Source organism: Felis catus, chromosome X (assembly GCF_018350175.1).
Source record: "Felis catus isolate Fca126 chromosome X, F.catus_Fca126_mat1.0, whole genome shotgun sequence".
In the NCBI taxonomy this organism is placed as follows: Eukaryota; Metazoa; Chordata; class Mammalia; order Carnivora; family Felidae; genus Felis; species Felis catus.
This window is the reverse complement of record NC_058386.1, coordinates 12,048,443-12,061,027: the sequence shown is the minus strand read 5'-3', so window position 1 is coordinate 12,061,027 and position 12,585 is coordinate 12,048,443. Positions and strand designations below refer to the sequence as shown.

The 12,585-nt window shown below is 48.4% G+C and overlaps 1 protein-coding gene across 4 annotated transcripts in view; it reads left to right on the top strand.

The window, feature by feature from the left end:
- Positions 1–12,585, top strand: part of PIR (pirin) — an 88,770-nt gene that overhangs the window by 22,663 nt on the left and 53,522 nt on the right. For all 4 annotated transcript variants that reach the window (XM_006943582.5, XM_045051202.1, XM_045051200.1 and 1 more), the window contains exons 4-5: positions 1,480–1,563; positions 4,314–4,520. In XM_006943582.5, coding sequence (XP_006943644.1) covers positions 1,480–1,563; positions 4,314–4,520 — 291 coding nt within the window. The remainder of the gene's footprint in view (positions 1–1,479; positions 1,564–4,313; positions 4,521–12,585) is intronic.

The following is a 12,585-nucleotide window of genomic DNA, read 5'->3' as shown; positions in this document are numbered from 1 at the left end:
GGGACGGCAATGTTCCTCGCTCGGGCTACCGATTCACATGCTAATCTCTTCCAGAAACACCTTCACAGATGCACCCAGAAGTGATATTTTTCTATGTATCTGGGCGTCTCTTAGCCCAGTCACGTTGACCATCACAACCTAGAACCTCCAATTTCTGTAGCCATCTGCCTGTCACCTGCTGAGGCCATTCTGTACACAGTGTACCTCATTGTCATCGCTCGGCAGGATGACATGTGGAGAGTCCTCATGTCAACCAGCCCTGATTTCTATTGTCGTTAAGTGCCCGATAAGTCTTTAGTTTCAGGAAGTGGCATCCAACGAAGCTGGTTCAAGAAGAAGGGGGTTTATTGTAAGGCTACACTATAAGATTTCAGCAGCTTCACAGTATCGGGTCTTTAATTGCCCTTAGTTTGGGGTATGAGGAGGCATAATAAATGATGGCTGTTTTCCCAGCATGAATTCTGAGCCATTTGAGAAGATGAAAGAGAAAGATGGCAGACACAATGAAAAACACTTTGTTTCCGAGATAGCTGATATTGGAGAGTGTGGCTTCTCTCTACATGCAGCTGGGCTTCCAAATACTGTATGCAAAACTTAGGCAGACTTTATTCAGATCTCACTGGCTGTGCTGGACCCCTGAAGGCCACTGCCATGGGGGCTGGCCCCTCCCAGAGGCACTTGCTTTCTGTGGGCAGGCTGATTACCAAAAAGGAAGGGGGGAGGCAGGGATTTGGCCTTGAAATGTGGCTAGTACAACTGAGGAGCTGAATTTTTTTTTAAATTTTTGTTTAATCTGTATTTATTTTTGAGAGGGAAACAGTGTGTGAGCAGGGAAGGAGCGGAGTGAGAGGGAGACACAGAATCGGAAGCAGGCTCTAGGCCCCGAGCCATCAGCACAGAGCCCGACACGGGGCTCGAACTCACGAACTGTGAGATCGTGACCTGAGCCGAGGTCTGACACTCAACCGACTGAGCCACCCAGGCGGCCCATGAATTTTTAATTTTCGTTCACTTTAATTGATTTAAATTTCAACGGCCACACGTGGCTAGTGGCTAATGGCTACCCTATTGAACAATACAGAATTTCTTTCCGTTCTTAGCATGGACATGCCCCTAGAAAAGTTGACTTTAACGTATATGAATTTGGGGCACCTGGGTGGCTCAGTCAGTTAAGCGTCCAACTCTTGATTTCGGCTCAGGCCGTGATCTCACAAACCGTGAGATCGAGCCTGGTGTCGGGCTCTGCACCGACAGTGTGGAGCCTGCTTGGGATTCTCTCTCCCTCCCTCCCTCCCTCCCCCCTCTCTCAAAGGCGTCGTATGGGCTAGCATGGCCCTTTCACTGAGATTCATTCCCTCAGCTTGCCCTACTGTCTTTGTTGCTCCTGACACTTTCCTCACCACATTTTCTGTGGAAAAAGTGAACAGTTCTTCACAGCTGGCCAAACACCTACTTTTTCTTCTGCTTGTTTTCTCAAAGGTATCTTACCTCCTGGAAGGGGGCAGCATGGCCCATGAAGACTTCTGTGGACATGTTGGTCAGATGAACCCAGGAGACCTGCAGGTATGGCCAAGGACATGGAACTGCTGGTGGTTTAATCATCTGTGGGTGTACATGCTTCGTCTCACCCACTTCTAGTACATTCATGCTTTCCTCCCCGTCTCTTGTGTATTTTTGACCTCTTCCTTTCTGTGGATCCTTCCACTTAGCCTAGAAACCTGCACAGGTGTCTTGTATTCTTCTCTCAAGCTTTCCTTGACCCCCCTCAATCACTTTTTAGCTCCCAACTAGTCCTACTCTTAAGTTTCTCCAAAGCATAATCAAGAATGATTATCTTAACCTCCTCATCCATTTTATCCTTCACTCACTGAAATCAGTGCTGGCCTCACAACCTCCACCCAGACCCCCGCCGAAGCCGTTCAGACAGTGGTCACGCATGATGTCCCCATTGCCAAAGTCGGCATACCAGTTTCAGTTGTCATCTTTCTAGACCTTTCTGCTGCATTTGCAACATTGCACTGTTTATCTGCCAACTTGTTCGCAGGGGTCGGTGGTGTCACTTAAGACGATGACCCAAACCTTGCCGCCATCCTGGGCTTGTTTGAGACACGTTTCAATCTCCAGGGAATGCTTGGGTGTTCTTTGCTGGGTTTGTAAGTCTGAACTCTGTGTCAGGAACTTTCTGGGGTTATTTACATATCTCGTGGAGTGATAACTGCAGATATTTGCATCGTGGTGTTTCATGAACATGAAATTGAAAGCAGTTTCATACACATAATCTCTCTAAGGTAAGTATTCTTTTTACCTCATTTTTAAAATGAGTGGGGATTTACTGATGTTAAAAAAAAAAGATGCCCATGGCATCAGAGCTAGTAAATGGTGAGAAAGCAGCTGCTTTCTCTAATGACCAGGTGGCGATGTTTTAGGCTTTGTGGTCATAGTGCCCGACGTGTGGCAGCTCCTCAACTCCGCCTTTACGGCACAAAAGCAGACAAGCAGCGCGTCCGTGAGCAGGCACGTCTGTGCGTCAGGAAAACTGAATGTACGGAACCAAGTGGCCCGCTGGGTTTGGCCCCTGCGCTGTAGTCTGCAGACCCCTGGGCTAAGTTTAATCGGTCTTCTCAAATGGAAGATGGAAATCAATCTAGATGTGTCCCGGCCTGCTTGCAGGTTGGGGCTGATCCTGCTCCTTCTTGCCTCAGAGCCTTTCCGCGTGCCGTTCCCCTTGTGTGGAATACCTCCCTCTCCCCCTAACCCTGGTCACTTCTCACTCCCTGTCCGGGTCTCGGCCTGAAGCTTGCACCCTCGGCCGAGCTGCCTGGAACAGGCAGGCCATTCCACGTGCTCTCACACACACCTGCCGTGCCCCCCAGTGCCCCAGGGGCAAGCATACGCCGGCGATTATTTGATTGTTTATGGAGTTGTCTCCCCCACCGTGGCCGTCTGGAAGACGCTGTCGACGGCCTGCGTCCTCGCCGTCTGGCCCGCCTGAGGCCAGGTGTGCGTGGCCGCCCGTCTCCCGTGCCGCTGCCGTGCCTGAGGGCTTTCTCGGCAGCCGGGCGTGCTGGGGATTAAACACCCCCCGAGGAACTGCTGTCCAAGAGGGTCGGGAGTTGGGGGGTAGACGGCTCGCCTCCCCCACCTGTGTGCAGCCGTCTGCCCCGCTCGCGGTGGGGCTGAGGCCCAGGTGCCCACAGATGTCCCCTGCTCATTCACACCCTTCTCTCCTACCTAGCTCGCTGTTTCCCACGTCACCTGTGCTTCCTGCAGCAACCCCACCTCCCCCCCATAAATACTTGGCCTTAGGGCCTTTTGTCAGGATTTCTGTGGCCGGACGCAAGCTAAGACAGGCAGGAAACCTGTCGGCCACGTTCCATCCCTTCATCCCCAGATGCCCAGGTTGGCGTCTCGGGTTGGCCCCTGACGTGCTCTCAGTAAAGAAACGGACAAACGCTCGAAGACTCTGCACGACAGCGGAGGCGACGGGCGTCTCTCCACGCCGCGAGGGCTCCCTGACCGGAACCGAGCGGGCAGCCGCGAGCCACCTGCCGCGGCGCAGCGCATGCCGGGAGCCTCCGCGCATCGCGGCAGGCCCCCTCGCCCCCCCCCACGCAGCCGTAGGCCCCCACGCACGCGGCGGCGGGCCCGCGCGAGTGGCCTCCCGCTGCCGCGAGTACTGGCGTGACGGCTCCCAGCTGCAGCCCGTGCCAGGCACTGCCCTCTGCCGCAGGAAGCGCCTCTCCCCGGGCGCTTCTCCCTACGGAGGGAGGGTGGCCCTCGGCTCACGGTCTGCCGGTGTGGGGACAGCAAAGCCCGCTTGCCTCTTCTGGGTTTGGGACGATTGTGCAGGCTCCCCCAGTGCCGGCGCTCCGCGTCGGACCGGCCGGGGCCTCCGCCGTAACCGCAGCGCCGCTTGGCTTCTCCCGCAGCCCGATGGGGTCTTGTTTTTCACTTAAGGTGTGTCTACCCAGAGTGCACCCCGGTGTGCCCTCCGCCTGCAGCTCCCCCCCCCCCCCCCATCCCAGAGCTCAGTCGAAGACTCGGGGATCCCAAAGAGAAGATTCTTCCATTTGTGTGAATTTCAGAGCTGACGCTTTGAATTTAAGTGAGGAAGGTTGGGAAGCTTTTGGAATCCCGGAAAAGGCTTCAGCAATGGTCACTGTCGCCTGGTTACTCCTCACGACGCCCAGGGACTCCGAAAGCGGCACCTGTAAGGTGCCTTGCCTCGTCCCCATGACCTAACTGCCCCCCCCCCCCCGCAGGCTCCTTAGAGGCCGGGTGACATTTCCTTCTCGTGGGTCTCCCCTTTGCAGTGGATGACCGCGGGCCGGGGCATTCTGCACGCGGAGATGCCTTGCTCGGAGGAGCCAGCCCACGGCCTGCAGCTGTGGGTTAATTTGAGAAGCTCGGAGAAGATGGTGGAGCCTCAGTACCAGGAACTGAAAAGTAAAGAAATCCCTAAACCCAGTAAGGATGGCGTGACAGTTGCTGTCATTTCTGGAGAAGCCCTGGGAATAAAGGTGAGCCGCGCTGTCACGTGTCTGTGGAAGGTCAGGTGTGCAGTGACGGGAGGCCGGCCCCATCCGGGTCACCGCATCCCCCTGGGTTGATCACGGTTCACATCCCACAGGGTGGGCTTGCTTCACAGGCCTCAGAATAAGTGGAACCCAAGGGAACCCACACATTTTTTGCCACGTGCAAACCCACAGAATGAGGAGAATTACAAGAAAGTAAGCTCATGGAAAAAATCTGGTCAGAAAGCAACTTTGGGGGTGCCCGGTTGAACATCCGACTTCGGTTCAGGTCATGATCTCGAGGTTGGTGAGTTTGAGCCCCGCATCACACTTGCTGCTGTCAGTACAGAGCCCGCTTCAGATCCTCTGTCCCCCACCCCCCCAGCCCCACCCCTTCTTGTGCTCTCTCAAAAAGTAACATTTTTTTCTTTATAAAAAGCTTTCAAGGTCTGTCTTAACACATGTGCGAGTTCTCACCTTTCGCCTCTAGTACGGTTTTATAGCTCCTCGGTACTGCAAGTCTGTGACCTTTGAGAGACAAACTCCACTCTCCACAGATTTATTTAAAGCACTTATGCCCAGCTTCGTGAGGGAAACACACTACTGCATCATGGGAAGGTTTTGTTTTTTTTTAATGTAACATTTATTTAACCCAAACGTGCCATGCCCTATACCTTCTTCTCAACTGAGACTGTATAATATTTAGGCTTAGGTCCCCACCCTTTCAATCAAATAAGATCAATTTAGGCTAAAGATTCTGGACACACTTGTGGTAGGAAAAGGGTGTGGCAGATACTGTGTTAATTAACTGCACGCCAGAGCCACCACTGGGGAGGCCACGTGATTCACGGTGACGGCCAGCTGGGTAGTGAGCTGGGTGGTGTGGTCTCTTAGGTGGTGTTTCCCAGAGGCAGACCCTGAGATGGGAATTCATGTGCAAGTGATTATAAACAAAGTGTCCCTAGGAGAACAGAAGAAGGAACCAGGACGGGGAAGGGAGCCAAGCAAGAGTCAGGCAAAGTCCCAAAGAGGACAGGGACTCTGGAAGGTTCAGTCTGCCTCAAAGTTGTCCTGACCCACCCTGGGCAAGGGAGCTGGGCTTTCATGGTCTCTTACTCAAAGGCATTACTTAATGGCCATTGAGTTTGGGCCCGGGAGCGGCTGGAAATGGTTCACAGGGTTCCTGGGGGATCTGAAGGTTCTGACATCTGGTTCCACAAATGCCACCATATTGGGAACCACTTTGCCATTCTCCCTGTGGGCGGTCAGTGCTTAAAACTACCTTAAATACTACCTTACCTACATTTCAGTTTTGTTTATATGCGCCCATAAGGATAATGGCTCGGCAGTGGTGACTAGCCAGCCACTCGGAGATCCGTGTTGTGGTGAACAGGTTGGTCAGGATTGTCGGTTGTGTCACTTTGATGTGTGTTTCCAAGGAAGACAGAAGTAACCGAAGAACAAAAATCAAAATTTGCTCTCCATTGAGCGTATATATATCTGACTGTTTATACCCCTAGCACGCCTGTGGCTTACTTTGTGGTTGGAAATGTGACCCTTCCTTGTGTTTCTGTGACCCATTTCTGTTTTGCCAAACGCTGGACAGTGCCCTGTTCAAATGTGCGTCAAGACTTTTCTTCCCTTCAGCTCCACAGCAGAATTCAGTTGCTGTGCAGTCTTCCTGGTAGAAGGCGAACGACGTCGTCGTGTGTGGGGTCAGGCGGGGAGGCCTGAGGAGAGCTGGAATAGGGCACATGCTAAGCGGCTCCTTCTGATGCCTGTGGCAGTTTTCATTCTGCGTGTCCGGGACTCTAGAGTTCTAGAGACACGCCTTCAGGGGACGCCGAGGTGGAGGGTGGAGGTCGAGATCATTTTCCCTCTTCACTCTCGCCAAAGCACAAGGTCTTGTGCAGTCACGTATATTGGAATCGTCCTTAAGATTTCATTTAGAAAAAGAGCTGTCTGCAGCTAAAAAAGAGAAATTAGACCACAGATCTGATAGATAAGCAAAGCCGGCAATATCACGAATCCTTAGAGTTCACAACTGCTTCTCATTTATGGCAAACATGATGCAGTTTTAATGTTGGAGCCGGTTCCAATCACAGGCAGAAGGACGTTTTAAAGTACTTCCGTGCAGCAGACTACCTGGTCTTGCAATCACCACCAAGAATGAGAGACCAGAGGTAATGTTTTAGCTTTGTAAAATCGCGTCTTCGTAGCGCTGCCGGCCTCCCTCTTTTCCGTTTTGTCGAGTAAGGTCTCGGAAGTGAACTACATTCTCCTAAGTAAAAGATCAGTCTTTATCATGAGAGCGTCTTAATAAGGGACTCTTGGAACCTTGGGCAGCATTAATTTGAATCTTGAGAGGCAGCGTGGTGCTCTGGTCACCAGCGTGGCCTCTGGAGACGGCCTGAATTCGAATCTGTGCCATGAATTAGCTGTGTGGCTTTGGGCAAGCCGCTTAACCTCTCTGCGTCGCTTCATAACGTAAGGTTGCTGTGAAGATTCACTGAGCTTTTGATCTATTTAATCTATCATGACAGCACCAGACACATCGTAAGCACCATGTAAGCGGTAGCTGTTACTATTTGATTACTTCATGTTAACTGGGGCAGGAGCTGGGCTGAGATTTATGTTTCCTGTCTGTGCTAAAGAGGCTTGCTGGGATTCGGGAAAGACCGTCAGCCCGCTCTGAAGAAAAGATACCAGCATGAGTCATTGTAAAGATGGTGGGACTATTGGCCATTTCTTTTTGGGTCTCCTAAGAAACATAATTTTGTACATCTGCAGCCTTAATATCGGCTCACCAAGGAAAGACTGAGCCTTAAAAAGCCTACATGTACCTTAAATCAAACTGCAGATTGTTTTGCATCGGGAAGATAATTTTAAGCTCAATTACAAGGTGAGGCTGGGAAAGTACCTTTCAAGAGATTGATGTGTTTCTAGTCAACAACAGCTCCTCTCCTGTAACTACGATATCTAGAAAACGGAATTAGTGACCGTCCCAGCCCCTTTCCAGCTTTATTCATATGGATCACCTGATTCAGCAGGTGCGGGTGAGGCCCGAGTCTTCATTGTGAACCAGCTCCCAGATGATGCCAATGCTGTGGTCTAGGGACCACCGTTTGTAATACCTGTAATGACTGTGGGACCCAAGACGCAGGAGTTGACTCATCAGGAAGAACAGGTTGATTATGTGCCTAGAGAAGATACTAAGGTTCAGCTCTGTGGCTTTTGGTAAACCTTACTTAACCTTTCTGGACTTGGGTTGTGACACGCATGAAAAAGGTGAGGGAGTTTTGTGCAGGATGCTATAAGCTTTTGCAAGCAGCGCAACTGTCTTTTTTTTTTTTTTTTTTTTTAGTTTGAAAGGTAGACGTGTCCCTATTCCCAGGTTGTATGTGTCTCTGCACTTAGGGTTGGGAAGCCACTGCCAGTTTTGAGCCAAATTCTGCCAGGACATCACCATCTAAAGTGAAGGCTGAAGAAACGAGGAAAAGATAAAAATGGGATACTTTGAATAGTTTGTCACTTCTGGAAGGTCAAAATCACATGTTTATTTTCATGACCGTATGAAATTCTCCAAAGCCCATTCCATCCTTATCAGGATGAGCCATGAGCCGTGTTTATTGGAATATAATTTCTGCCACAAATGCCTCTACTTGCCTCCTGCTGTTGTAAATTCCATTGTGTGGAAAGCAGACCTTAAGGAGGCCTCAGCTCCACTGGGGTCAGAAAAATGGCAATCAGGAGCCAGACTGCCTGTGGTCAAGGCCAGCTCCACTACTGCGTAACTTTAGAAACGTCACTTAGGCTTGCTGGGCCCAAGTGTTCTCAACTGTAAAATGGCTCGAGAGGATTAAATCGGTTAATACACGTCAAGAACTTAGAACAATACCCGGTGCAGAATAAGCTCTAAGTGGTTACGGCTCTTACTTGCCAAAGCTTTGTACTGTGTTCATGTGGCCTACAGACATGACAGAAAGGATCTTCTTTTTTATTTAAAAAATATTTTTAAGTTTATTTAGAGACATTGCACAAGCAGGGGAGGGGCAGAGAGAGAGGGAGACATAGAATCAGAAGCAGGCTCTACGTTCTGAGCTGTCAGCACAGAGCCCTACCTACTCTGGGCTCGAACCCAGGAACTGTGAGATCGTGATCTGAACCAGTGTCGGATGCTTAATCGACTGAACCACCCAGGTGCCCCAAGGATCTTCCTTTTGACGGACAGATTGTATATGCATGTGTTGGACGATGAGCAAAATTTTCAAAATTCACTTTCCAAAAAGAGTTGACCGAGCATGTCCTGTAATTCGCTGAGATCTTACCACTGTGCCCCAACACCTGACACACTGCCTGATACATACGAGACAATAAACATTTTCTGGGTGCGTAAGTGAAATCGTTAGAATGTAAATGAATGCTGGAATATGAGAAATGGGTGAAGTAGTAAGAAGGTGGAAAATTAGGGATTAAGAATGATTGCAATAAACTTAATATGAGCTAACTAAAAAGTTGAGACAACAGTAAAAATAGCTAAATTGTATTTTTAAACTAAGGGATTAGGAAGTAGGGAAAGAAAAAAGTATATATTTTTTCTTTAAACGTGAATACTAGGCTGTTTTGCAAGACCCACATTGTTCCCTGCAGGTCTCTTAAATTCGAGCAGTGACAACAATGATGAGCAGAGGTGTGGAGGCTTAGGGGTCCACAGGCACGTGTCTTCTTGCTTTAGCATCTTTCCTGTGGGGTTTCAAGGTGTGGCTTGATCTCTAGTAGGGAGACATACTTCCCAGATTTCACTGTAACCTTGTTGTGATATCTGCCCCCCTTTTTGGCTTTAGTTTTGCCCCGGCAGGCATTGGAAGATCCCGTGTCCCTTAGGCAAGTCTCTCCACAAAAGAGCAACCTGCCCACTAATCAGCCTGTGTTGGTTGTGGCTTGGCATATGACTTATAACCAAGTCTGATTCTTACCTCCAATGCAGAGAGCCGATGGGGGTTTTTAGGCTGTGTACCCAGCCACTGATGCACATGCACACTTTTTCCGACACCAGAGCTAGAAAGAGCCGCCCACCACATTTGCCAACTTTGGTTTTCATCTGGGGAACTTTAAGGGCCTAATGTCATTTGAAATACTTCATCACCAGTATACAATTTTGTTAGTATCCCTTCTACCTTAGTTTGATTAAAAAAGTGTGTGTGTGTGTGTGTGTGTGTGTGTGTGTGTGTGTGTGTGTGTATGTATGTGTGTGTAGTTTACGTGGCTTTCAGGGAAGTACTGTGATAGCACATCCAAACAGGTGTGGGTTTTGGGCAATCATAATACTGGATAGTAAACTTAGAACATTTTTTCGTTGTACCTATTTCTCTATTTCAGGGATAATTTGAACTCTCTGATTACATCTGGCACATTTCAATGGATCTTGCTGACTTTATGGTTGACCCCCCTCCCCCAGGTCTCCACTCCCCCTGCCCCTCTTCTCTTCTGAGTTTGCTTCTGTTCACTTTGTGATGTGGGGAGAGCTGGCCTCTCCTTCCTTCCTCAGCTCAGAACGGCCTCTCAAAGTAGCATTTAAAACACTATTAAATCATGGAAACAGGTGGCACGGGCCCACTCTTTTCTTTTCTTTTTTTTTGCCTTTGAAGTATTCCACCAGGTTCATGGGCGCAGATGGAAAAAGAATGACGAATATTCTCCTGATCGCAGAGGTGGTACGTGGCATGGTGTGTTTCTGACAAAGGGAACGTGAGAGAACAGGCTTTAGCTGCCACAGAGAGTGAGCAGACGGAAAAGACACTTGCCCAGAAAGGAATGGTCCCTTCCGAAGCCTTCTCTGTTCACTCATTTGATCTATAAGTCAGAGCGCTCTGTGATCGGCTTGAAAACTGGATACTTAAAAACCGTTCCTTTTGGGATGGGGCTGGGGGATAAGGACGGACCTGACCCTTCTCTCCATGTCTTTTTCTTTTCAGTTTTGAAAGCTGTATATGATTACACATTTAAAATAACCAGTCAAGCCAGAAAAGGAAAACAAAACCCACATCTTAAAATCAAAACCGAACAGAAATAGATGAAGACCTTAAAATTTGTGTAAAGATACCAGCAACATAACCACACAGAGAAAGTATTTACTTTAAGGGCTTTTAACCATAGGTCTCTGATACATTTTTAGTGGAATGTACTTTCTAAAGACAAAAAAAGGCACAAAGATTTTAAACTTGACTCCATAGTTTGTTGTTAGTGTTGGCATTATAATTTAAAATTTTTCGCATATATTGAAATAAAACAAATGAGTTACCTTGATAATATTTTGAGGAGTCAAGGTTCTCACTGTAAGAAAAAAATAGGGATAGATATAAAAGAAAGAGCTAAGAAAAATACTGTAATGTCCAACATTACATTGAACACTAAGTGGACATGTAAAAAAAAATGGATGGCCATTATGTCTATGAAGCAGTTTCTGGAAACCTAATATGATTTGACCATTTTAGGAATCTGAAGCTTTTTAATCATGTAATTTTATGTTCCTTTCTGATAAAGGTCTTTATTTTCCTCTAGTTTTTGTTTCCACTGATTATTTTATTTTTTTTATTATTGTCCATGTTTAATTAGATGCTATAAGGGAGGCTAAATTAAAGTCTCACCTAAGAAAACCACAATCACCCAAATGAATCATGGCTGAATTTCCCTTTTGAGACCTTAAATAAATAGTGGATGGGTGTAGGGAGAGAGGAAACGAAATACCAGCATAAGGCAGCCTTCTGGTCTCCTTTGACATAGCATGAGGGAAACACCATTTGCGGGGAAAGGATATGGTGAAGTACAGTCCTGTAGAAACGTGAACTTGAGGATTTCACCACCTCTGCCTCATTGCTGCTGTTCGCCAAGGTCCAGCCTATGTCCCCTCTCTTCAGTGAAGCCGTCTCCACTGCCCTAGATCTACACAATCATCTACCTTCAATCCCAGGGGATTTGGAGACTGACAGTTATTTAATCCATGTGTCCCATTTGTCTGTGAGCTCTGTTCATTTAGTCGTTAGGTACCAGCTGTGTGCCCATCGTGCAGTGCCCTGGAGATACGATGTGAATGAGGAATGTCCACCGTTCTCAAATAAGGTCACGGTCTAACTGGGGAGGGAAACTGACACACATCGACAGTATAATGTGGTACGTGAGAGGCTAAACCAGAAGTATGCAAAACTTCCATGGCAGTCGGAGGAGGGACAATTGATTTTGCTTGTGTGCATAAAGTGAGGGAAAGAAAGAAAAGAGAGGGGGACAGAGGTCATGTCCTAGAATGGCCGGTATTGAAGGCATGGATGGTAGGAGTGCAATAACTCTTTGGGGATCCTGATGTCAGGATGCATGGACGACCAGATCCTGGTGGGGTTGTGACGGGGCAGAAGGAATTGGTGCAGAGTACTGGGCTGGAGGGAAATCCAAGACCAAGTCTGTCTACTCCTGGATTTTGCCTATGGCTGATGTTGGCTGTATGTGTTCTGGTATCCCTCTCTCCCAGGGTTGTCAGTAGCGTGGTTTGAGGATAAGGTAGGGTGGAGCGCTGCGTGCAGTCTGCTGTCCTGTCGAATTTCACAAGGCAGTTCGTTCTGTAGGAGCAGCTGCCCCACAAGGACCATGTAGCCCGAGCAGATGATCTGCATCATTCCACACACAAGAACAAAACTTGGTTCTGATTCAGTGTTGAGAATAGGCACAATTCGGTCTGTTGGTCTTGTTTAGTAACGAGGAGGACACCAAAGAAATGCATCCAGCAACTTCAAAGACAGGCACTTCATTTGTAGTGAGGAATGTTCAAATAAACAGTGGTCAGGATTTGCTCAAATCAGCTGTACGAAAGGTTGCTCTTGCCCAGGGCGGTCCACTCACCCCAGAAATAGCATTCTTGGTGTGCACAAAGGGTGCCAGATGTTATTATTCCTTCACGATGTCCTTGCGGACCTAGGAAGTACATTCCAGTGGTGGTAACAAGCCCTTTTCTGGCAATACGTGAAGAATGGATAGGTGTGCTTTTAAACCAGATGTTATATCCCGTGCCGTTCTTACATCG